This window comes from Heteronotia binoei, chromosome 10, assembly GCF_032191835.1.
Source record: "Heteronotia binoei isolate CCM8104 ecotype False Entrance Well chromosome 10, APGP_CSIRO_Hbin_v1, whole genome shotgun sequence".
Classification (NCBI taxonomy): domain Eukaryota; kingdom Metazoa; phylum Chordata; class Lepidosauria; order Squamata; family Gekkonidae; genus Heteronotia; species Heteronotia binoei.
The window spans coordinates 104,961,688-104,987,928 of NC_083232.1; the positions used below are offsets into that span (position 1 = coordinate 104,961,688).

General features: G+C 52.8%; 1 protein-coding gene across 1 annotated transcript; it reads right to left on the bottom strand.

The window, feature by feature from the left end:
- FOXI3 (forkhead box I3) lies at positions 1–20,513 on the bottom strand. Its single transcript, XM_060247749.1, has 2 exons — positions 19,988–20,513; positions 1–561 (listed from the first exon to the last, which is right to left on the bottom strand). The coding sequence occupies exons 1-2, from the start codon at positions 20,511–20,513 to the stop codon at positions 11–13; spliced, it is 1,077 nt and encodes a 358-aa protein (XP_060103732.1). The 3' UTR covers positions 1–10.
- Positions 20,514–26,241: the final 5,728 nt, after the last annotated feature.

The window sequence follows — 26,241 nt, forward strand, 5'->3', positions numbered from 1 at the left end:
CCGCAGCACCCTACACTTCCGTGCCCTCCCGGGCATAGATGAGGCTACTGACGGTGAAGTTGTACAAGTGGTTGTACTGGCTGGCCTGGCTGCTGGGGCCCGGATGCAGCGGGCTGTAGTAGGCACCAGTGGGGCCTGAGGCCTGCTGCAGCTGCTCTGCCGGAGGGACCTCCTGTGTGGAGCTGCCGGCACGGAGTGGCCCAGCAGAGAGGTTTCTGGGATGTAGCTCCGTGGCCAAGCTTCCTACCAGGCGGCCTCCTCCATTGCTCAGTGAGTTCATGCCGCCAAAGAAGGCACTCAGACAGCTGGGCGAGGCAACTGCAGGCGGAGAGGCACTCCGGACGTGTTCCCTCCTGGAGGGGGAGGGGCTGCTCCTGCCAGGCTTCCCTGGGGCCGGAGTGCTGGGCAGCCTCTCCTCGGTCTTCAGAAGCCCCACGGCTGGAGACGGGGAGGCCACGCGGGATGAGCTGCTCTCAGAGCGCCTCTTGCGCTTGCGACGGAAGTTCCCGTTGTCAAACATTTTCTCACAGTTTGGGTCCAAGGTCCAGTAGTTCCCCTTCCCTGAAGAACGACAGAGAAAAGGGTTTGTTTTTTTAAAAAGGAATGATTTCCCGCAAACAGCAGAGCCGCTTGATCATACTGCCCCCCTGCCCGCCCTCCAAAGGCAGAAGAGGCAGCTCTCACTGGCAGCAGGGTGGGGCAGGAAGGCCAAGGCCAGCTCAAGGTGCAGCTCACTGGTGGCCACCCCTCGTGGGGCTGTCCAGGCAAGAGGGAGCTCTGCGGCTGTTCACCTCTGGGGAGCGGCCCTGCCCTTCCTGGCCACACTCCCCTCCCAGCACTAACCAGGGCTGGCTCTGCTGAGTTTCTCGGGGCTGGTGAAACCAGGCAAGGCTGGAGCCAGCCAAGCGTAAGCCTCCCCTGATTGCTCAGCATTTTAACTAATTAACTGATCAACAATATTTTTGGAAAGAAAGCATGGCACCAGAGGTCCTGGGGGGTGGGGGGAAGTGAAGGTTCCCATTAAATAAACAGAAACCATCACTAGATCCAAGTAGGCAGCCATGTTGGTCTGAAGTAGTAGAATAAAATCGGAATCGATTGCACCTTCACTGTTTCAGAAGGAAAGGCCAGACTTGATATTTTTACTTTCATTCATCAAACCAAAACAATCACCTTATGTGACCTCACTCCACAACCCCATCAGTAAAATTGAATCATGTTTAATTAGGATGGGAGGAAAATATTTATCCAGTCCTTATTAATTGCCTTCTAAGAACTGTTCAAGCCCTAAAAGACCTGTCCCCCGAAAATATGCAGAAATGGGAATGAAAACCGGGTTGCCAAAACTCCAATTCCCCTCCTTTCAAGCTGGGAGCATACAAGTTAGGAAGAGAGCATAAAACTATACCCTTCCCACATTTTATCACTCAGATGAAAATTGAGCCCCAAAACCTCAACAGTCAGGCCTACAGGGAATTTGCATTCGGGGGTGAAGCAGGCTGGTTGGTTGGTCGGTGGCTCTTGGGCATTTCTTGGAGAAGGAACATCAAGGCCACCTTGCACCATACTTGAGGAAGGCTTATACAGACAGGGTCACGTTTGTGTTTCTGCTTAACAGACTAGTTTACAAGGTTGACTGTCAGACCTGCTGGTGGGCGGGGGCAGCCGCCACCTTGGCATAGACTCCTTGGCCAGTGCCAGGCCAGGCCAGGCCAAGCCAACTCACAGGCCTTGATTTCAAGGAAGCTCCTCTTGCAATTCTGGCCTGAGGACAACTCTCCCACTGTAACAGCAGTTGGAGATGGGTTGGAGGAGGGGAGTCGCTAGAGAGGGCCTTGCCTGTTGGACTGCTGCCTGGATTTCATCTGCCAGTGCATGGCCATGTGACCCAAAGCCCAACCAAACTGTAGCATAACATGGGCAAAGAAAAGGTCTTAAACTCAGAGAAGCTGACCAGAGGCAGCAAGTGTTGCCTCAAGCCACACAAATCCTGGGCTGACACCTCTCTTCAGGGCCAGCTCCAGATTTTCTGAGATGATGCTTCCATGCCGGACCCTTCCAGTCCAGCTTCTGTCCTGGCCATGGGATGGAGACGGAGCTGGTTGCCCTCGCAGATGACCTCCAGAGGCACCTGGATCAAGATGGGTCGGGGCTGACAGCGGCGTTTAACACAGTGGATTGTGATCTGCTGACCCACCACCTTGCCAACACTGGGAAAGGGGGGGGACTGCCATACAATGGCTACCCTCCTTTCTCCATGGTCAGGGACAGAAAGTGGTGTTGGGGGAGATGATGTCCTCACACTACCCGCTTGAATGTGGGGCCATCCTCTCTCTGATGTTATTTAACACCTACATGCCCCCCCTCACCCAGCTGGTCTGGGGGGGCTGGGTTGTCATCATTATGGAGATGGCCCCCAGCTCTACCTGTTGATGGACAGACAGCCAGGCTCTGCTCAAGGTATTCTGGACAGGGCTTTGGGGGGCACGGCTGGATGGCTGCAGCACAGCTTGCGGAAGATGAATCCAACACAGATGGAGGTCTCGTGCCTGAGTCGTGGGGATTGGAAACAGGCTCCCAGTCTTCGGGGAAGGGGGAGCACCATTAGTGCCAGTGGCAAGGGTAAGGTGCCTTGGGGTGGCACTGGATTCCTTGCTTTCTAAGAAAGTCCAGGTCACTTTGATTGCCTGATCAGCCTTTTATCATCGACTAGCAATTGGTTCCCTATTGCACCTCTTGAGACTTGGCTACAGTGATCCACACAACAGTCACTTCCAGGCTGGATTACTGTAACTTGCTCTACATGAGGCAACCCTTAGAATCATCGAGTTGGAAGGGACCTCCAGGGTCATCTAAGTCCAACTCCCTGCACAATGCAGGAAACGCACAAATGCCTCCCCCTAAATTCACAGGATCTTCATTGCTGTCGGATGGCCACCTAGCCTCTGTTGAAAAACCTCCAAGGAAGGAGAGCCCACCACCTCCTGAGGAAGCCTTGAGCCTGATATGGAGATTGCAGATAGTGCAGAATGCCCCAGCCTGTCTTCTGAGAGCCAGGTTGGTGTAGTGCTTAAGTGTGTGGACAAGGTTTGATTCCCCACTCCTCCACATGCACCTGCTGATGTAACCTTGAGTCAGTCGCAAGCTCTCACAAAGCTATTCTGCTCAACAGCAGTTTCTGTCAGAGCTCTCTCAGCCCCACCTCCCTCACAGGATATCTGTTGTGGGACGGGGAGGGGAAGGGAGATTGTAAGCCTCTCTGAGCCTCCTTCAGGTAGTAAAGGAGGCCCGTCTAAAATCCACCAGGGATCGGGCCTTCTCAATAACGGCACCTTATTGGTGGAACCAGCTGCCGGAAGAGGTGCGGGCCCTGCGGGATCTAGGGCAATTCTGCAGGGCCTGTAAGACAGCCCTCTTCCGGCAGGCCTATAACATTAACTGACAATGAAAATATCTTGGATGGAACAAAATGCATCTATAGACCGCCGGTTTTATTCTATCTTGTTTTTATTAATTTATGGTTAATTGTATTTTAATTGTCTCACCATGACCCTCACGCTGAAGGAGGTGCAGCGGCAGGTCGACCGTGTGATCGCGGGGATCGCGGGAAGAGCACCCGGAGCGCCGGCCCCGATCCCAGCCCCGCCGGCCGGCGGCACCGGCAGCACCGGCAGTGCCGCCTCCCCGGCGGCCCCAGCCGCCCCACCAGCTCCGGCGGCCAGGTGAAGACTCGGGAACTGCTCGTCACCTTTGACGGCAGCTCAGACAAGGTGGAGTACTTCATCATCCAGGCCAACAGCTACATGCACTACTGGGGAGTGTCCTTCCACGATGAACGCAGCCGAGTAGCCTACCTGGGGTCGAAACTCAAAGGGGAGGCCCAGCTGTGGTACGTGACCCTCTTTGAAGCCAACGGACCTGAAGTCACCACCGTAGCCGGGTTCCTACAAGCGCTCCTGTCCCAGTACGAAGACCCCCTGAGGGAGACCGTCGCCATCGCTGCGATTGAGGGGCTGCGCCAGGGGGGGAAGTCGATCCGGGAGTACTCCCTGGAGTTCCGGAACCACAGCCGCAAAATACGGGGATGGAGCGAGGCGATGAAGATCCGAGCGTACAAGAAAGGGCTCAACCCCGCCATCCTGGATCAGGCCCTGGGGCAAGTCCGCCCCGACACTCTAGTGGGCTGGATCCAGTTGGCCGGGGAGATCGAGAACAACCTGAAGGAGGTGGCCACCCAACGCCAGGGGCTCCAGCCGCGCCCTAGCCGCGACGGGCGACCAGCAGCTAAAGCCGAGCCCAAGAAGACCGGAGGGGGGGGGCGAGCCCCAAGACGACACCGGGACCCCTCAAGTGCTACCAGTGCAGGGACCCGAGCCACTTGGCGGCCAACTGCCCGGAGAGGATGCGAGCCAGCACCCCGGTGACGAAGGGGCCAACCAGCGGCATCAAGAAGCCTGGCAAGCCGAAGGAATCGGGTCGCAGCAGCATCGCCCTGTCGATGGTGCTTGACGAGGATTCTATAATGATGGAGGAGCTGGGGGACGACATCTGGGAAGCCGAGCCGGCGGGAAACGAGGACGACCTGCACTAGAGGGTGCCCAGCGGCAGGTCCCAGAGAGAGCGGCACCACTATGGGTGAGAATTGTGGGGGAACTGATGTTCATCCCATTGACTTTACTAAATGTCAAGCTTATACGCTTTGTACATGCTCGGGCACTCATAGACTCGGGGTGTACGTGGGAGCTCATAACCCCGCGTTTTGTGGACATGTTGGAAACGGGGCGCGAGCGGCTGCCCCGACCCCTTGAGTTTGAGCAGATGGACGGGACACGAATGAGGGGGGAGCCCTGCGTCGAGCGAACGCAGGAGATACTCATGGGGGTAGAGGACCACTGGGACTTGGAGGTGTTCGTGATTGCCCCCTCTTGCTCCTTCGATATCGTCCTGGGAGTGGGGTGGCTGGCCAGGCACCAGCCGGACATTCAGTGGGGGAGCACACCATTGACTTCCTCGACCGGCGGTGCACGTCGCATCTGTGGCGGGAATCCTGGGGCCCCCAGCCACCCCCTAAAAACGAAAAGATATGCGTGACGATAGAAGAAATCAGGTCTGTCCCAAGGGAATACAGGGACCTAAAAGGGGCCTTTAGCGAGACTGAAGCGGATGAGCTGCCGCCCCATCGCGCCACTGACTGCGCGATAGAGCTCATCCCTGGGCAGCCGCTCCCAAAGGCTAAGTTGTACTCTATGGGCTGGGCGGAGAAGGAGGAACTGCGGAAGTTCCTTGACAAGAACCTCCGCCGGGGATTCATCCGCCTGGCCACGGCGCCCCACGCTGCCCCCGTGTTATTCCGCAAGAAGAAGGATGGAAATCTTAGACTTTGCACAGATTTTCGCGGGATTAATGGGATTTCAATGTCCAACGCCTACCCCATCCCCCTCATCAAGGACCTACTGAGCACGGTCTCAGAGGGGTCGATATTCACCAAGCTGGATCTGCGCGATGCCTATCTTAGAGTTCGAATCAAGGAAGGGGATGAGTGGAAGACGGCGTTCAACACGCCGATGGGGCAATTTGAGTATTTGGTGATGCCGTTCGGCTTGCAGGGAGCCCCGGGGGTGTTCATGAACTTTATAAATGAGGTCTTGCGGAAGTACCTGTACCGGGGGGTGGTGGTTTACCTGGATGACATCATTATTTACTCGAAAGACATGCCCTCCCACGTCAAATTGGTCCGGGAGGTGCTGACCACCCTCTACGAAAACAAACTCTACGCCAAATTGTCCAAGTGCGAGTTCCATAAGGAAGAATTGGACTACTTGGGGTTTCGGGTCTCGGGGAAGGCGTTAGCCATGGACCCCGCCAAAATTCAGGCCGTACTAGAGTGGGAGCCCCCGAGGACACGTAGACAGCTCCAATCTTTCCTCGGTTTCGCAAATTTTTACAGAACGTTCATCCAGGGGTTCGCCAAGGTGGCCCTCCCCCTCACCAACCTGCTACAGACGAAGGGGAAGGGACCGGAGGCGAAGAAACCGGGGGCGAAACTAAACTGGACTAGCCAGTGCCAAGAGGCGTTTGATACCCTCAAGCGCCTCTTCACGAGCGAGCCGGTGCTAGTGCACCCGAACGAGCTCAAGCCCTTTGTGGTTCAATGCGACGCCTCTGACACGGCCGTGGGAGCCATACTCATGCAGAAAGATGAGGGGGGCTGCCTGAGACCCTGTGCATACATTTCCAAAAAATTCTCAGGCGAGCAGAGAAACTGGTCCGTGTGGGACAAAGAAGCCTACGCCGTCACTTTCGCTTTAAAAACATGGCGGTCGTGGCTGGAAGGGGCTAGAGTTCCCTTCGAAATTTGGACTGACCACAAAAATTTAGAAGCCCTAACCGGGCGCCGAAAATTGACTGGCAAGCAGATTCGATGGGCTGGGTTCTTCGCCAAGTTCGATTTCACCCTCCGCCACATCCCTGGTTCAAAGAACTTCTTAGCTGACGTGCTCTCGAGGCTCCCACAACATGAGAGCGAGCGAGAGGAAGTCATAGACTCTTTCATCCCCCCCGAAGCGGTGGCGGGAGCGGTAAAGACACGCTCGCAAGCGGCCGCCTCCCCGAGCGGGCCGTGGGGGGGAAGCAAGTTGATCTCAGAAGCCGAGGCGGAAGGGAAAAACCGCCCGGAGGGAGTGGAGAAGGGGGAAGGAGGGTTTTGGTTCCATGAAGGGAAACTCTACGTCCCCAAATCCCTGCGGGTGGAGGTGCTCCAGCATTGCCACACGAATAAACTGGCCGGTCACGACGGCTATGTAAAAACCCTACACATGGTGCATAGGCAGTTTTGGTGGCCCCAAATGAAAAAGGACATTTCGGAATTTGTGCAAACGTGCCCAACGTGCTTGATGGCCAAGCGGAGGGGTGGGAAAGTGCCGGGTTTGCTCCAACCCCTCCCCTCCGCTGAACGGCCCTGGTCGGTGATATCGATGGACTTCATTGTAGAACTACCTCCCTCGCGGGGGCGAACCGTGATCCTAGTGGTCGTGGACACATTTTCTAAGCAGGCCCACTTCATTCCCTGCCGCAAACTTCCCACCGCCAAAGAGCTGGCCCACCTATTCTTTGTGCACGTGGCCCGGATCCACTCGTTCCCCGACAAGGTCATTAGCGACCGCGGGCCACAGTTCGTTGCCAACTTTTGGCGGGAGTTCTGCAAGCTACTCGGGATGGAGCAGGGTTTAAGCTCTGCCTACCACCCGCAAACGGACGGCCAAAGCGAGCGGGTGAACGGGCTTCTCGAGCAATACCTAAGGTGCTATATAAACTTCCAGAAGTCCAACTGGGTGGAACTGCTGCCCTTTGCGGAATACAGTTACAACAACAGTCTGCACGGGTCCATCAAAGTTTCCCCCTTCCAAGCTGTGCACGGCTACGAGGGAAAGCCTCTCCCAACCCTCCCGGGGGGTGACCGCCCTGCGCTTTCACCGGAATGCCAGCAGTGGTGGAAATCTCTAGAGAGCTCTTGGAAAATCATCCAAGAAAATTTGGAAGAGGCAAAGAGAGACTATAAAGCCCAGTTCGACAAGAAACACAGCCCGGGGTGGGACTTCAAAGTTGGGGACACGGTGTTTCTGTCAACAAAAAACCTCCCGCTTCCCCAGACCTCCCGGAAGCTAGCCTATCGGTTCCTAGGCCCGTTTAAAATCAAGCGGGTGATTAATAAGGTGACCGTGGAACTGGACTTTCCCAAGCTGTTCAGTAAAATACACCCTGTTTTCCATTGCAGTCTTATCCGTCGAGATCCGGGTGGGTCGAGGTGGCACCCTCGGGGCCCCGAGCCGGAGCCTATCCTGGTGCGGGGCCAGAGACACCACGAAGTGAAGGAGATCCTCGACTCTAGAGTGCACCGGGGGGCCTTGCAGTATTTGGTGCGCTGGCGCTATTTCCCGCCTAGCTGCGATGAGTGGGTCCAAGCTTCAGATCTTAATGCTCCCAAACTGCTTAAGCAATTTTACCTACTGCACCCAGACAAGCCCCAAGCAAGAGCTTAGGGGGGGCAGTATGTCAGCTTGTGTTCAATTGCCTGCTATTGATACTAACCATGTTGCCTATACTGTTTGTTTGTTTAAAGACTAACCCCATTGCACCTCTGTAGAATGTTAGACATGTGGGGGGGGGGGCGAAGGAGGAAGGGAGGGGAGCCCTGGGCGCCAAGAGCAATAAATGGCTGGCAGAACAGAGAGAGACAACGATGCCGTTTCCCAGGCCCCCCCAAGGCCACCGGCCGAAGGGAGGAGTACGAATGGTTCAGGAAGATAGATAACAGACGTGTGAAGCTCGTACCTCAGTGAGAGAAAAGTAACTTTGTTTTGAGAATGATTTAAAGCCCCCTTTGATGTACTCCCATATATGCCCCAAGCTAGTCAATGTATGTTATCACTCTCAAAGCTCTTCAACTGCAGAGACATTGTATTTCTAATAAAGAAACTTATTTCACAAAGAAAGAGTTCTATTATTCTGGAATTCCTATGAACCCTGCGGTGACAGGCTTGAGGGATGTTTACTTAGCCTCAACCAGGACAAGGACTTTTTCAGCCCTTGCCCCAACCTGGAGGAAGATGTTCCCACCTGAGATCAGGGGCCGGCGGGGCTTTCTACAGTTCTGCAGGGCCTGTAAAACGGAGCTGTTCCGCCAGGCTTTGGGATGAGGCAGCGGCCCTTTGACTATTCTGGCCTCCCCCGTGTTCTGCTGCTCTTCCCTGGAGGCTTTTCTTTGTCTGACATGAGGCCTAGGCTCTTGTTATTGTTTACTGTACTAGCTATTATTTTACTGCTTTTACTGTTGATGGGTTTTATGTTGTAAGCCACCCTGAGTCCACTCATGGGGAAAGGTGAGGCACAAAATACACAAACAAACAAATAAAACCAGAGGTTTGCCTAGACCCAGGACCTTGTCAGAGTACAATAATGAGCCTGCAAAAAAGGCCAGGGACTTCCTTGCTATCAGGTGAAAGAATGCAGCTCCCGAGGGAGTAGAAATGGCTGTATCTCTAGGGGTTGAAGGCACACTGGCTAGTGCTGTTCCAAAGCAGTGTGTTTTGTTGGTTTGCTTGTTTCTTAAAAGGTGTCAGTATTTATATAGAGCAGGGGTGGCCAACGGTAGCTCTCCAGATATTTTTTGCCTACAACTCCCATCAGCCCCAGCCATTGGCCATGCTGTCTGGGGCTGATAGGAGTTGTAGGCAAAAAACATTTGGAGAACTACCGTTGGCCACCCCTGCTATAGAGTGTTGTACTAATTCCCAGCAACTCTTCCTTCAGGACTTGGAAGGAGCCCCCTCCCCCCGCTCTGCTGGCAGCCACTCTGTCCCAGAGGGCTCTCAGCCAGCAAGTGGCAAGCCTAGAGAGGACTCCTGGTGACAGTCGGGCTCCTGCAGTCATGTGATTTAGCAACAGTGACAGTTGTGGCAGAAAATTTCTAAATCGTAATGTTTACATAAACATCCAAGAGCAGGAAACGGCAGGTTCAGCCAGGGTGGCCAGACAGGGTCACAGCTGGATAATGATGAGAGCTAGAAATATATGAGAAGACCTAACTGAGGCCATCATAGAATTGTAGAGTTCAAAGGGACCTCCAGGGTCATCTAGTCCAACCCCCTGAATAATGCAGGAAACTCACAAGCACCTCCCCCCTATACCCAAACCCAGTGACCCATGCCTCTAAGAAGGCAAAGAACCTCCAGGATCTCTGGCTAGCCTGGCCTGGAGAACAATTGCTGACTCACCCCAAAGTGGGGATCAGCATTCCCCTGGGTGGGTAAGAAGGGGCCACAAGGACTCGGTACTCCTTCCTGCCTGCCTTCTCATGATCTGCCTGAGTTCACAGAACCAGCACTGATGCCAGATCGCCATCCAGCCTATGGCTAAAAACCTCCAAAGAAGGCCACTTTTGGTCTTTGTTTTTACAAGATGGAAGAGGCTCACAACATCCTGGAATTTTATGAGTCTCCCCCCCCCCCACACACACACACATGAGTTTTTGCATTTGTGGTCCAGATAACTGCAGAGTCTCGATTCGCACAAGCTGCCCCCCCCCCCCCAGCCCTTTCCAAGCCTGCCCAACTGCCTGCCTGCCTGCCTGGGAACTCTCGCGCGCCGTCTTTTCTTTTTGCTCCTTAAAGTTCACTTTTTTTGTCAAGAGCCGCATCCACCCAGGTCCTTCCTTCCCCTGCCTGCTTTGCCCCCTTGGAACCTCAGGAGGCTGACGGGCACCACTCCCATGGGGCAGGGGGGTTGATTTTTTAACAAGAAAGTGTATTTAATACTTTCTACATATAAATCACCCTACAATTTAAAAAACTGAAAAATTACTGGAATGTGGAGTAAACTTGAAAAGTGAAGTCTGTAAGAACGGACTTCTACAATCAAGAAAACAACCAACAGAAAACCAGAGCAAGGAAAGCTAACAATACATCTCAGGTCTGATCAAAAAATGGCCCCCACAAGATGGTTTGAAATCCACTCCCTAGCACAGGAGAGGGACCTCTGCCCTGAAATATCTGGGACCTGCTGATAAGAGTGGGGGGGGGGGGGACTCCAAATTCACATACAAATGGGGGGGGGGGAGGAAAAGGCCAAGGGCTCACTTTCCCCAAAACACTTCACAGATAAAAATAACAGGTAAAACCACAAAAAAGAAAGCTTACCAAACCATCCCCAACCAATAATTAAGGAACAATTCCATTGCTAACTATATAACAGTATTTCTAATAACTGTATTCAGGGCTGCCACCTTTCCAACTCTTGATATCCCCTCCCCTCCCCTCCCCTGAGGAGTCTCCAGTCTGGACACAGAGCTTGAACATCTGCACCAAAACAACCATTCCTCTGTGCTTTGTTATCCTCCAGTCCATTTCTACTTTGCTTGGTTCTTTGGATGTTCTGATTCCTGTTCTTGCGGTGCTCCCTCAGGAGGGTGAGGCTGGCTTCCCAGGGTTCTGGGCTCTGCTTCCTGCCAAGCAATAAGCTTCCTCCCGTCCTCTCTCAGCCTGCGACTTTGGGCTTTCTTGGGCTTTCAGGACTTCCCCAACTTTCAGGACGAAGCTGTTGCTCAAGCCCCTTTACTCCCAGGCTGGTCTCTTGCCAGGCATGCCCTGCTGAAGATCCTCCAAGGGCCACCCAGCCCAGCCCGTCAGGTCGCTCCCTCAGCCCCTCCTCTCCCGTGCCGGGTCTTCCCCCTCCTCCTCCTCTGCACTGCCGCACAACTCAGGCTCTACCAGGCTTGCCTGGAGAAATCACCAACTCAGAAGAATTGAATGGTTTTGAGGAGCTTTTTAGCATGAGAGGACGAATTCTCCTGTCTGTCACTACTCTGCAAGCTGTCATTCCTTAAGAGGCAAGGCGCCTTTGCACTTTCAGCAGCAGCGCTGGAATTGTTTGGCTGGTCAATGTGAGGTGCCATCTCTGCTAGCGAATCTATCAACTTTTGTTAGACCAAAGTGTTGTGTCTCAGTTCTTAGAAGATGACTCAGGGAGTAAAGAATGCCACATTTATTTTCCCATCGGCCACAGTTAGGGTTGCCAGGTCCAACTCAGGAAATATCTGGGGACTTTGGGTGTGTAGCCAGGAGTAAGGTTATGACAAGCACGACTGAACTTTGAAGGGAGTTCTGGCCATCACACTTAAAGGGACCATGTGCCTTTTAAATGCTTTCCCTCCATTGGAAATAATGTAGGATAGGGGCGCCTTCTTTGGGGGCTCATAGAACGGGACCCCCTGAAACTTGGGGGATTTTCTGAGGAGAGGCAGCAGATGCTATGCTGAAGATCTGGTGCCTTTACCTAAAAAAACCCAGACACCCCCCCCCCCCAGAGCCCCAGCTACTCACTGATCAATTCTCCATTATACCCTATGGAGACAGGTCCATTATACCCAATGGAGGTGGGAGGAAAGTCTGAATTGGTCATCACAAGAACAGCTCCTCCCCCGCACTCCCCTCCTCCACACTCAACGGTTGGGGGGCTAGGGAGGAGGTAAGGAAGAAGGAGATTTACCTGCTCCCTTTGACAGATCATCTTTTACGTGGCTGCGGCCCTGTGGCGCAGAGTGGTAAAGCAGCAGTACTGCAGTACTGTGGTCTGAACTCTCTGCTCACAACCTGAGTTAAATTCCGGCAGAAGCTGGATTCAGGTAGCTGGCCCAAGGTTGACTCAGCCTTCCATCCTTCCGAGGTCAGTAAAATGAGTGCCCAGCTTGCTGGGGGGAAAGCGTAGAGGACTGGGGAAGCCAATGGCAAACCACCCCGTAAAAAGTCTGCCGTAAAAACTTTGTGAAAGCAACGTCACCCCAGAGTCGGAAACGACTGGTGCTTGCACAGGGTTAGGGACCTTTCCTATCCTTGGTTGATATTGAAGGAGAATGGAAATCAGAAGGTCTGTCTCATGTTTTCTTCTCCATTATTGCTAAAAAGCACTTAGAAAATATCAGAGGCTGGGCATTTGCCCAGTAATTAATACAAATATAAGCTCTAACTGTTCCAAGTCAGCTAAAAAAAAGCTAAAGTGTTTTGGTTGGAGCCAGTTAAAATTCATTTTTGGAAGTATAGTATAAATAAGTAAAACCACAGAGTATCTAAAAAGTAGTGTTATCTTACCACCATTTTAAGATTACAGAGATTACAGAAAATTCATTTTAAGATTTCTGATATTGCACCTGTATTGTCTAACGTTTTATTGCGTCATGTTTATATTTGTTTTAAATTGGCTTAATGTAGAGGTTTACTGATCTGTAAGCTGCCCTGAGCCTGCTTCAGCAGGGAGGGTGGGACATAAACCAAATAAAGAAATACCTCCATCATCTTGCCGGCAAGCCCCTGCCTGGGATCTTGACAGGACCACCCCCCCCCCCCCCCGCTATCCTGCCCCGAAAGCGGAATTCCACCAAGGCGTGGGAAGTCAAGTCTTTCCCAACATCTGGGAGAGATTTTTATCGCTGCCTGAATCACACACTTGGGAATCCTTCCACACAAAACAAACTGAAGGGGAAAGAAACCCAAGCACTTAAAACAGGTAGGTACTCAAAAGCAGGTTTGAGGGCAGGTTTATAATATTTGAGCACACTCAAAAGATGCTAAATGCTGGGCTAAAGGAAGGACAATGGTTGAGAGAAAATGCACTTTTTGAGAGCTGACTCAAAAATACACAATAGGTCTATTTATGAGAAGTGAACCTCAATTTGGAGTACTGTAAACCTGTTCCCCCCTCCCCCCCCCCCCGCCACCCACAGACAGGTTTCAAAGGTCTGCAAGAGTATGCTCCGGAGGTGGCACAGGAAACTGAGATGTGTTTGGCCTCTTGATTTTATGTGCACCGTCCTTTTGGTCTGTAGTGAAGTGTGGACATGTGGATAGTACTATTCAACAATTGTATTTTATTTTTTAAGTATTTTTCATGTTTTTAAATGTGATATATATATATATATATATATATATATATATATATATATATATATATATATAAAAGGTAAAGGTAGTCCCCTGTGCAAGCACCAGTCGTTTTTGACTCTGGGGTGATGTTGCTTTCACAATGTTTTTGCGGCAGACTTTTTACGGGGTGGTTTGTCATTGCCTTCCCCAGTCCTCTACACTTTTTCCCCAGCAAGCTGGGTACTCATTTTACCGACTCAGAAGAATGAAAGGCTGAGTCAACCTGGAGCCGACTACCTGAACCAGCTTCTGCTGGGATCGAACTCAGGTCGTGAGCAGAGGGCTCCGACTGCTGTACTGCAGCTTTACCACTCTGCGCCACGGGGCTCTTTTGTTAATTGTTATAGAGTGGAATAAATATATGCAGCATGTTTTAATTGTTAAACTCAACTTCTGAATCCTTCCACACATGGACGCAGGTGCATTCATCAGTGTTCAGCCCAGACTAATAACTGCCCCCTTGAAATCAACTGATCCCCAAACCCACTGAAGTCACCAAAGAGCAAAAAGAGTGGCCGGGACTGCTCCACCCCATTTCCCAACCAATCGTTGTTACCCTGCTCTCTTAGAGGGATGCAGATAGGGAAGAGGGAAGCCACGGGGGCGCATGGCATGCAGGGGTGGCATAAGTGTCCTCTCAGAGCATTGTGTGGCCCCCCCTCCAGAAACAACTCCTTCCTTAGCTGTAAATATGTGGGTGGATCTTTCAGCACCCAGCCAGGCCTGATCCTCCAAGCAGAGAAGTGTCAGTAGATGCACCCTTGTGCTGGAGGGGCAGAAATTTCCTGAAACTCAAACACTGAGGATGAAAAGGGGCGGTCAGGGATTGAACAGAATCACACGGGGATCTGATGCCACAACGATTCCATCGGATGGATTTTGCCAATGAAGAAGGATGCATCAGGCCAGCCACACCAGATTTAGCAGAAAGCGTGGGATGCTTGTGTTTGGCATGGACTTCCTCAGTCTCCCACAGATGCTGAATGCCCTTCTCCTCACCCAGAGGCCAGTCCTTGATGAGAGAGAGCAGCCTCTGACTTCTCCAGTTGTAGCCTCAGGAAACAAAATGCCTCTTTCTCCACCTTCAGTCTGTCTCTTAGCAGCACTTGTGGCTTTGGACACCTCTCACTCTTCTGGTCCCCCCCTGCAAACTGACACACCTCAGGAATCCAGAACAGGAAGTCTGTGAATGTCTCGGAACTGCGAACACTTCAAGCAATACAGTTTAGGTCTCTGAGGCTGAGCTGGAGAGTACAGACAGCAGATGACAACAGGGTGTGGTATGTTTGGGCAACTAAAAGCAATTACATGGGTATTGATCCAAGTGGGCAGCCGTGTTGGTCTGAAGCAGCAGAACAAAGTAGGAGTCCAGTAGCACCTTTAAGACCAACAAAGTTTTATTCAGAATGGAAGCTTTCTTATGCATGCAGACTTCTTCAGACGAGGGGTACCACTGTACCCTATCTCCCCGTCTAAAGAAGTGTGCATGCATACACAAGCTTACATTCTGGATAAAACTTTGTTGGTCTTAAAGGTGCTACTGGACTCCTACTTCGTTACACAGGCATTTGTTTGCATCATGCAGAAACAGAAGCCACGAAATGTCTTTTCTGAAGGTGAACGAAAACAAACACAACACACAGATTCCTTCATTAGGGAAGATATCCTTTTAGAAACAAAAAGTCAGCCGCAGAATCCCATCTGCAGGACAGAGATGCTTCCTTTTTTGCCAGTTCCTTTCCCATGGCATCCTCCAGTGAGGTCCCTGCTGAATGTAAAGGAGCCATATGGCCTCACAGCAACTGGGCGGCCTTGGGGCTCTTGGGCAAGATCCCCTCCAGCAGATCCTGACCTCCGTCCCTTGGCTGCCTTGGGGAGCCACTGCAACTGCAGCAGGTGAAAGACAGAGGCAGACTTCCCCACACGCGGAGACCAGCCAAGTTTCATTCTGGGCATAAGGTTTTGTGTGCATTCACACTGAAAAAGTGTGCCTGCACATGAAAACTTATGCCCAGAATTAAACCTTGTTGGCCTTAAAGGTGCCTGACTGGGCCCAAACTTTGTTCTGCTGCTTCAGGCCAACTTGGCTGGCCACCTGAATCTATTCCCAAAACTTTGCCAGTAGCAGAACAAACAGGAGAAACTATGATGCAGAAGGCAGATTCTTTGTTCTTCTTCTGGCAGTGAATGTTCCGTCCGGACCAAGTGCCAGCCCTGGTCAGAGTTCAGCTTCTGTCTTCCCTACTTGCAAGCAGAGAGGCTTCCCTGCAGCCTGTGGTCTCCCTCCAGCTCAGCGTCCAATGGGGGAAGGTTCTGCCCACAGCAAAGGTGCTGGGAGTCGCTCCGGGGTCCAGTTGCTTGGTGGTTTCACAGCATCCCTGGCTGAAAGAGCAACTAGCTGGCCAGAAGGGGTCTTAGGTTTGTCATGCTGCTGTGGAAGGTGAGCTCTTTGGCATTTTGCCCTGCTCCACAAGCTCCACAAGCACCATGCTCCACAAGCACTTCCTCCAGGAATCCCCCAAGCCAGAGCTGGCAACCCTGTCAGCATGCCAAGAGTGCTCCCTGACCCCACCCCCAGCTAGCCAAGCCAAGCCAGGGCTGGTGCTGCTGACACAGGGTGCTGAGGAGGAAGAAGAGGAGGGCCCCTCCCTTTTTTGAAGGGGGTGGGAGGGGGGGGGTCGACATTTCATGCCTGAGGAAAAGTTGTGCTATTTTTGGTTGGTTTTAAATAACCAATTCCTTTTATTATCAGCACTTATATTCTACCTTTCTTAAGACAACTGGGTTGCAAATAAACAATGCAAAGCGCATGCACAACAATAAAGCAGCTGTACAATACAACATGATTAAACACCACAGATTGATTTACCAAAAAAGGCCCTCCTAAAAAGTTCACTTTTACACAGTCTGGGCAGGACAAGCAGGTGTGTGTGTGTGTGGGGGGGGAACAACTACAGTGGCAGACTGGGTCTAAAAATATTGGTTGCCAGGAGACATAAGAAGCCCACCCACAACTTTAAGGCTATTCTTTAATTTTTATAAGAAATAAAAAAAAAATCAAAAATACGTAAGTGGAAAAAAGGTACAATCAAAACTTTTGCAAAATAAATGTGTATATATATTTTAGTAATTACAGTGTACATATATCGTACATATTATTCGTACATCGGTGCGAAGGGCGGGGTATAAATCCCAATATAAATAAATAAATAAATAAATTATTGGCAGTATACAGTAGATACTAAATGTAAACACAGATTGCATTTTCTGCAGGGGAGCTGATCTCTGCCAACTGGAGATCAGTTGTAAAAGCAAGAGGTCCCCAGAGCCCACCTAAATACAACATAAATTTTAGTTGCATTACAGTAATAATATTGGAACTTCTATTATATTTTCAAGCTACTAAAAGGACTTTAACATTTTTAACATATTGTCTAAAGTTTAAGGGGGGCCACTTCCTCAGGGGCTCACTTACCATTGGGCAAGCTGACCCCATGGCAGGTCCGCCATCGAGCAGCTTGGCCTGGCTTCCTCCAGCAAGTTGTTCTGCCCAGCAGGATATCCAGCCGGTCCCTCGCCAGGAGGGCTCCCCCAAAGGCCCTGCCTGCCCCAAGGGCTGGAGCTCCACAGGAGAGGGAGGCGGGCCCCAGGCCACGAAGGGCTCCTTTGCAAGGAAGAACCAGCCCCTGGACTGGATGCTGGAAACTAAATGGGGCAACCAAGGATGTGCTTGCAGATTGGGATAATAATGACGCAGGTTCTGCATTTGGATTTTCTTTTATGGCAAGCAGGAAGAGTCAGGTGGGTCTGGAGCAACAGAACAACATTTGAAGACCAACACAGTTTGATTCAGGGTGTGAGCTTCTGTGGGTACGCACATTTCCTCAGATGCTGTGCAGACACCCAAAAGCATCTCACTCAAACTTTGTTCTCATCTTAAGCAGGATTAAGCAGCAGGGGTTAATGCACATTTGTAGAAAAATGAACCACTGAAAGAAATAAAGAATTGTTCAATTTCAGGGTCCTTCATTTTAAGTGTTTTGCAGGTGCCCACATCTTCCCTTCTTCCTCTCTCACTAGGGACCCTCATGGACCAAGTACCGACAAAACATCTGCTCCACTTCAACAGCCAAGTCTAAGTGCAAGGTCTGTGCTCTCTGGGCATGGCCTGCAGGCCAGCTGAGGACATCTCTGCAGGGCCACCCCCCTCTCTCACTCATTTCCCCCCTCTTGAAAAATGTACAGAAAACTATACTGTGTGCAGAGTGCATTTCCGTCACCACAACTCCATTGTGCCTCGCATCCATTCAGCCTCCCGTTTCATGCAGTGGTCAGCCCAATTACCTGGATAGCCAACAAACAAGGCACAGAGGCCTTCCCCTTGCATTGCCCCCCCCCCACAAAAGGGACGCTCAGAAGAGATTTCCTCTCAGCCTCCGAGGTGGAGACTTCCTTTTGCGAGTAGCCACTGATGGGCTCACTTTTTTACATGCGGGGGAGGCACAGGGGAATTCCGGGTAGTTTTCCCAAAAGGTCTCTCCCCGTTTTGAGGGGAGTAGAACAATGGGGAAATTTGGTGGGACCAAAAAAAGCCCTCCTCTAAGACATGTTCTCTTTTAGAATAATTAGCATGCTCCTTGAAGCCAGGGGTTTCACATTCAAAATTTACAATATAGAAAAGTCTTTCAATTTGTCCAACAAAAAAAAAAAGCTGAATTTTTTTGGGGGGTGGGAAACATTAAAAAATTGAAATATATCTTAAAATATATTTTTAGAGAAAAAAATTCTCTTTAGAGTTGAGAAAAACCTTGTACAAAGCATTTAACTAATTCCAAATATACATCTTTCTCTTTTTGTTCAGTGAAAATATTGGGGAATTTGGGGGAGCACAGCAAATTTAAAAACAAACAAACACTCTCTTATACTATGTAGACAACATTTCCTAGTTTGGTTTAAATGTAAATAATTTTGACAATGACTAATGCTGTCATGCATCTAATGATACATTACTAAACAATTCAGCATTTTCAATGTGATAAAGTTTAGCTGAATATCACAGTGTGCTATTTGTGACCACGGAAGAGTTTCTGTCTAAATAACTGTTTCTTTCGTTTACTCCCGAACTTGTTTTCTCCTTTCAATTTTTATTTTTTCTGCAGCTGGCAAATACACATGTTATGGGAGCAAGAGTTTGCAACTCTTTTTCAACTCATGGGTATACTTTCAATTTTTTTTCTACAAAATCAGTTCCACTAATATGTCAAATAGTACAATTGTATGTTCTAACTAAGCTATAAATGGTACATTTCACCAGGTTTCATCAAAGAAATGTTGCTTTAACAGGAAAGTATTATGTGCTGCAGTTTCACCCCAAATCTATTTTTATTTTTCCTAGAGGGAAAAAGGGGTTTTCTTCATGGCTACAAATTTTCTAGAATTGTTGCATCTGTCTAATTTCCTTTTAAACCACCAGTGTTTGTGTCCGGAGCAGCAAACCCCACCGTGGAATTCTTGGTTGGCTCTTTCGCATCTCTCCATCAGAGTTGCATCCTGGGAGCTCCCTGGGGTTGGAAGGACCCTCTGCTTGTTGGGGGGGGGGGGGGCAACCCCCCCCCCCCCAGTCCATCTTTGCCTCTGCATTGGGGAGGGGGGTTGCTGTGTATCTGATGTAAAATGGACTAATGTTTGGTTGGGTTTTTTTAAACAAAAATTATGGGTATAAATACTTGAAATGGGAATCCTTTCATTTCAGGTTAGACCAGACAATTTAACTTGTCACCCATTTGTACAGACACACACCAATATAATTTATTTACTTAGAGATTTCACATTCTGCTTTTTATGATTAAGTAAAGTCTCAAAGAGGAATTTTTTAAAAAGATTATAATAAAATACTGATTGCACTTTAAGCAGCTAGAGCCTTCACTAGCTGGCAAAGAAATTGGGTGCAAAAACACCAAAGTTATTTAGAGCCCTGGACAAACCAACCCTTAAAGAAAATAAACCCAAGAATCTCTCGTGAACCGGCTGCGCTGCTCTCCCCGCCGCCGCCCGCCGCCTTGGCCAGAGGGCTCTCTGCGGGAGCAGGACAGGGGCTGAGGCGGGAGGGGGACAGAAGGAGGACGACCTGCAACGCTTCTTAACCAACCCCCCTTTGTTAAAGATGGAGCCCCCCCCCCGCCCCGGCTTTGAAAGAGCGGCTGGTGCACCGATTGCAGAAGAGCGGGCAAATCCCTCAAAGGCAAGAGCACAGAGTAGAATCCTAGAATCCCGCAGTTGGAGGGGCCCTAAAGGCCATCTAGTCCAACCCCCTGCCCAACGCGGGATTGGCCCGGAGCCTCCCAGACGAGTGTCGGTCCCATGGCGGCCTAAAGACTGCCAGTGGCGGGCGGGATGGGGGGGCTCCCACCTCCTTCGGGAGCCGCCTCCCCTGCTGAAGGACTCCGACCGTCACAGCTTGCCGCCCCCAGCAGCCGCCGCCGGCCTCTCCCTCCCGCCCGCGCCGGGGGACTGACCGGGGTCGTCGTCGTCGCGGGGCACCTTGCGGAAGCAGTCGTTGAGCGAGAGGTTGTGGCGGATGGAGTTCTGCCAGCCGGCCTGGCTGCGGCGGTAGAAGGGGAAGGTGTCGGCCACGAACTGATAGATGCGGGCCAGGGTGAGGCGGCGGCCGGGCGCGCTCTGCAGGGCCATGGCGATCAGCGCCGAGTACGAGTAGGGCGGCCGCACCAGCCGCAGCAGCTCCTCCGCCGGCCCGCCCAGCCCCAGCCCCGGCCAGCCCCCGCCCGCCTCCCCCAGCCCCGCCGGGACCCCCCCGTAGGGCAGGAAGCCCGCCCCCCCGCCGCCGCCGCCCCACGGGTAGCCCGCCGCCGGCCCGCACTCCAGCCCGTAGGCCCCCGACGGCGCCGGCGCAGCAGCAGGAGGGTAGGCGGCCTCGCTGCAGTAGACGGCCAGAGGAGGGGGCGCCTCGCGGGCCCTGCTGCTGGGCAGCCAAGCCCCAGGGCTGCCGTCGGGGGGCTGCCGTCTGTGGCTGCCGGCACTCATCCCCGCCGCCGCCGCCGCCGCCTCCGCCGAGCCTGCTCGCCCTTATAGCGGCCCGCGCTCGCCCGGCGCCCGCGGAGGGAGAAAGAGAGGGAGGGAGGGGCTCCGCGGCCGGCTGCCGCCCAGGGGCCGCCCCCCGCCCCTCCCCGCCCCATCCCGGGCCCTGCGGGGGAAGGAGCGGCTTCGACGGGAGCCCAGCAGCCCACCTGGCCAACCCTGCCCTGCGGCCGCGGGGGGTCCCTCTGTGTCCCGCCTCGGAGGCGGCTCGCTCGGGCTGGTGGCGCCGTCGGGCTTGCTTTCCAGGGCCGCTTTCCAAGGAGGACGGCCGCTGCCCGGGCTGGGAAAGACCCCTGGGCTCCACGCCCCCCCCCCCCCTCCTTCCAGCGTCCGCGCCAGGCAGGCAGGAAAGGCCCGCGTCGCCGCTGCCGTCGGAAGGCGCGCCCGAAGCCCTGCGGGGAGGGAGGGAGAGAGAGCTCCCCCGGGCAGCCGCGGGCAGGGGTGGGGAATAGAGAGGGGAGGAGGGAGCCAGCCGGCTCCCCGAGGGGAGCGCCGGGGCAGAGAAGCAGGCGGAGGTAGCCGCGGGAGTCCCCGCCGGGCCGGGGGCTCTCGCTGGCAGGGCAAGAAGTACGCCGACTGGCCCCGTCTTCCCTCCCCAGGCAGCGGGGGGGGGGGGGGGAAGCGTCCCGGAAGCCGTCGGTTTCCCCCGGGGAAGGTTCGGCTCGCGGTGATGGGGGGGGGGGGCAGCCGCGGGGGGGAGGGGGCTGGCTTTGGCAGGAGGGCGCTGGGGGGGGGGGCTCGATGTTAACTCCCTTCCCCTCCCCCCCGTCTGGCGGTGGTCCCTGGGTTTCCTCTGACCACCGGCTGGGCTGTCGAGGGGCGACGAGGCGTTGGGGCGCGCCAACGACTGGGGGGGGGGGGGGGGTCGGCAGGCCGCAGGGTCTGGGCCCCCTTCGTCTTCGCAGGGGCTTTTTTGGCCGGCCAAGCAAGACGCGTAGGGCCCAGGCGGGGGGAGTGAGGGAGATTGGGGTCCTCCTGTCCCAGGGGGAGGGGTGGGGGGCTGGGGCAAGGCCTCCCGAAGAGCAGGCGGGTCTTCCTAGGGCCTACGCCTCCCTCCCCCCTCCGGCCAGGTGCGCCTGAGCCGAGAGCGGCCTTCGGGGGACTGCAGGGCGCCCGCCTCCCCCAATCCCGCCCGTCCCGCAAAGGGCCGCCTCCCCAAGCCCCAAAGGCCACGGCCGGCCGTCCTGCCGTCCAGCAAGAGGGACTGGCGGCTCCTTTGCAGACTCCCCGGGAGCCCTGGAGAACGTGCGCCCCCGCCCCCCCCCAGCCCCTCGGCATTGCCCGGGCCCCAGACGCCCACGCCCTTCCCCTCCACCGCGACCTGCTTCTCCTCCTCCTCCTACTGCTGGGACAAGCCCCCTGCCATCTGGTGGGCCAGGAAAGGGGGGGGGGCTCCCAGGCCAGGCGAGCCTCTCCCCCTCTGGCGGGAACCTGGGGCTCAGTGGGCCGGCTTCCCAGGCAGCCCTGGGAGGGAGGGAGGCGCAAATGGGCCCTTTCCCTGTGTGCCCCCCAGCTTCTCCCTGGCACAGCCCAGACAGGGGGCTCAGATTGAAGGCCAGGCTGTCTCTCTGCAGCCCCTTTCCAAACCTCCCCCCCTTCCTCCTCCTGCCGCGGTGTGAGGGGGGGGGAGATGTTGGATAACCTGGAACTGCTGCCTGGGCTCCAGTGGCAGACGCCCACCTAGACTGCTCTTCCGGAGAGGAGAAAAGCCGCTTTGACCCCCCTCAGAATTGAAGAAATGGAATCTGTGGATATGGCTGGAAGAGGGAATAAAGGGCTTCCTCTCCCAGAAGCCCCCATCATGGAAGGCAATTGTGCCACTCAAAGAACTGTAGTTATCCCTTCTTTTAAAACTTATCCAGGGTTGTTGTGGCCTTGGGGAGACTATGGGATGCTTTGCATTTTGCAGACAAAAGCAGTGCTTGAGGATGAAGGCAGGAGTGGTGACTTTGCTTGTGAAGGGAGAGAACTTTCCAGAAGCCTGGTTGAGGGAGGCAGCAGCCCCGGCCAGGGCCTGAGAGAGGGCAAGCAGCCCCTGAAGGAGACCCTCAGACTTCCGATGCTCCAGAATCCAAAAACTGCAGCCTTGTCCATTTTTCCGCCTCCAAGCTGTACAGCGGAGAATAACCTTCCCGTTTCTAAGCCCTGCCCCTTCTCCTTCCCTTCCTGAAGCACCCTAGACGATGGTCTAGTATTGGGCGGGGGGTGGGGTTGGGAGGGAGGGAGCAGCTGCCCTTGAAGCCCCCCTGAGAGGAGAGGAGTTCTGGTAGAGGCACAACTGCAGTCAAGAGCTTTCTGCATCCTTCAGCCTGAACCTTTCCCAGGGTGAAAGTTGCCTTCGTCAGACCCCAGGAGGAATGGAGGTGGCAGAATCCTTTTCTCCAAAGATCTTCTGACTAGAATCCGAGGGCTTGCGGGGGGGGGGGGGGCTCTCTTCTCCACAGAGGCCAAAACTCTGGTTGGCCTCAAAGGTGCTCCCAGCTGTTTGACTCATCCTGTGAATGGGGCGGGGGGGGCGGGGACAGGAAGGGAAGGGAAGAGCCAGGGCTTGGCTCTCGGGCTCAGGGTCATCCTGGCAATAGCCACTTGGGCCAGAAGAGCCGGGAGGGATCCCAGCGGTTTGGGAGGGGGACATAGAACAAGGCTCATTGGGGGAATGGGGGTGTGAACAAAGGAGGTGTGAATTTCCTGCATTGTGCAGGGGGTTGAACTAGATGAACCTGGAGGACCCTTCCAGCTCAATGTTTCTACTGCAGACCTGTCTGGCTTCCTTCTGAAACTTTCTGGATCGTGTCAGGGCTACAGATGTGGCCCCCATGACTTGTTGCCGCTTCTCTATGTTTGAAACATCGCAGTGCTTGTTTTTTGGTGTATCTGAAGGGAGGCCGGGCCAGGGGGTCCAGGGTTGCTATGCAGAGGCAGCCAAGCACCTCGGCACGTCTCTGGCCCTGGAAGCCCCATGAAAAGTTGCTGCCAGCCCTGGATTACGCAAGACGAGCAGGTGCTCGGGGGGGCACGGAGGGAAGGGGGGCGCCACAGAGTCCCCTCCCCCGGCTCTCATGCCCCCAACTCTCACTGCCACACTGGACCCTAGCCGGGGGTTTTAGTAATTGTCCTTCTCTGCATGTCTAAAAAAATGTTTTCTTTGGCATGGTGAGTGGCTAAAGTAAAAGTTTTGTTTCACATCTATTTCTGTCTCCTGGTGTGACTGGGCCTGTCCGTCTGTCTGGCATAGCTGATTTGTGTCATGGACCCTGCAGCTCTTCATCTCATTAGTGATTTCATTGATTTTTTTTTTTTTTTGCATAAACAAAGTGAGTTTTAGCGAGCAAGGTGTTAATCTTTATATCTGGACTGAGCAACCGCTGATCTACAAAAGACCACAGATTACTGTAAGTATAAAGAACAGTACAAAATATTGATAAAACGTCAGATAAAAGATGATCGGGCATCATGATGTTTGACCTTGAAGAGGAATCATTTTTCTCACTTGTTCCATTGCCTATGGCTGTGTATGAGAAAAGAGAGACCGGGGAACCACTGAGGGGGGGGGGGCAGCAAGGGCAAGTGGCTGGCTGGGCACCTCCGAGGGGCCCAACAATTAATATACAATTGACACACCAGTCTCGGAACCCTGTGTGGAGGCACTTCAGACAGTCTGTTTCTCGGAGGACCACTGCTGAGTCTCTTGCCTAGTGGAGGGGAGGGGAGGGGAGTGCCATTTAGGAGGGAAGCCCCTCTCATGGATTGCCGCCTTGATGTGGTGAGAGGGCTTGAGCAGTTCAGTGAGGCTGTGGGCTATGCCATGCAGGGGTACCCAAGATAAACAGGCCACAGCTGAGAACCCAGACAAAATGCGATCCACTGGAGAAGGAAATGGCAACCCACTCCAGTATCCTTGCCAAGAAAACCCCATGGACAGTAACAAAAGGATAAAAGATATGGCGCTGGAAGATGAGCCCCTCAGGTCAGAAGGTGCCCAATATGCTACTGGGGAAGAGCGGAGGGCAAGTCCAAGTAACTACAGAAAGTGAAGTGGCTGGGCCAAAGCCAAAAGGACACTCAGCTGTGGATGTGTCTGATAGTGAAAGAACAGTCTGAAACTGAAAAGAACAATACTGCATTGAAACATGGAATGTAAGATCTATGAATCAAGGTAAGCTGGATGTAGTCAAACGAGATGGCAAGTCTGAACATCGACATCTTGGGAATCAGCAAACTAAAATGGACGAGAATGGGTGAATTTAACTCAGAGGATCACTACATCTATTATTGTGGGCAAGAGTCCCGTAGAAGAAATGGTGTGGCCTTTATAGTGAATGAGAGTGAGGAACGCAGTAATGGGATACAATCTCAAAAATGACAGAATGATCTTGGTCTATATCCAAGGCAAACTATTCAATATCACAGTAATCGAAGTCTATGCCCCAACCACTGATGCAGAAGAGCCTGAAATGGACCAGTTCTATGAAGATCTACAACACCTTCTAGAATTAACACCAAAAAAAGATCTCATCATAGGGGACTGGAATGCCAAAGTGGGAAGTCAAAAGGTAACCGGAACAACTGACAAGTTTGGCCTTGAAGAACAAAATGAAACCGGGCAAAGGCTAATAGAGTTCTGTCAAGAGAACAAGCTGGTCATGGCGAATACCCTCTTCCAACAACCTAAAAGGCGACTCTATACATAGACATCGCCTGATGGGCAAATCAGACTGATTATATGCTCTGCAGTCAAAGATGGAGAAGCGCCTTACAGTCTGCAAAAACAAGACCTGGAGCTGACTGCAGCTCAGATCATAAGAACATAAGAGAAGCCATGTTGGTTCAGGCCAATGGCCCATCCAGTCCAACACTCTGTGTCACACAGTGGCAAAAAATTTTATATATACACACACACTGTGGCTAATAGCCACTGATGGACCTCTGCTCCATATTTTTATCTAAACCCCTCTTGAAGGTGGCTATGCTTGTGGCCGCCACCACCTCCTGTGGCAGTGAATTCCACATGTTAATCACCCTTTGGGTGAAGAAGTACTTCTTTTTATCCGTTTTAACCTGTCTGCTCAGCAATTTCATCGAATGCCCACGAGTTCTTGTATTGTGAGAAAGGGAGAAAAGTACTTCTTTCTCTACTTTCTCCATCCCATGCATTATCTTGTAAACCTCTATCATGTCACGCCGCAGTCGACGTTTCTCCAAGCTAAAGAGTCCCAAGCGTTTCAACCTTTCTTCATAGGGAAAGTGTTCCAGCCCTTTAATCATTCTAGTTGCCCTTTTCTGGACTTTCTCCAATGCTATAATATCCTTTTTGAGGTGTGGCGACCAGAACTGCACACAGTACTCCAAATGAGACCGCACTATCGATTTATACAGGGGCATTATGATACTGGCTGATTTGTTTTCAATTCCCTTCCTAATAATTCCCAGCATGGCGTTGGCCTTTTTTATTGCAAACGCACAGTGTCTTGACATTTTCAGTGAGTTATCTACCACGACCCCGAGATCTCTCTCTTGGTCAGTCTCTGCCAGTTCACACCCCATCAACTTGTATTGGTAGCTGGGATTCTTGGCCTCAATGTGCATTACTTTGCACTTGGCCACATTGAACCGCATCTGCCACGTTGACACCCACTCACCCAGCCTCAACAGATCCTTTTGGAGTTCCTCACAA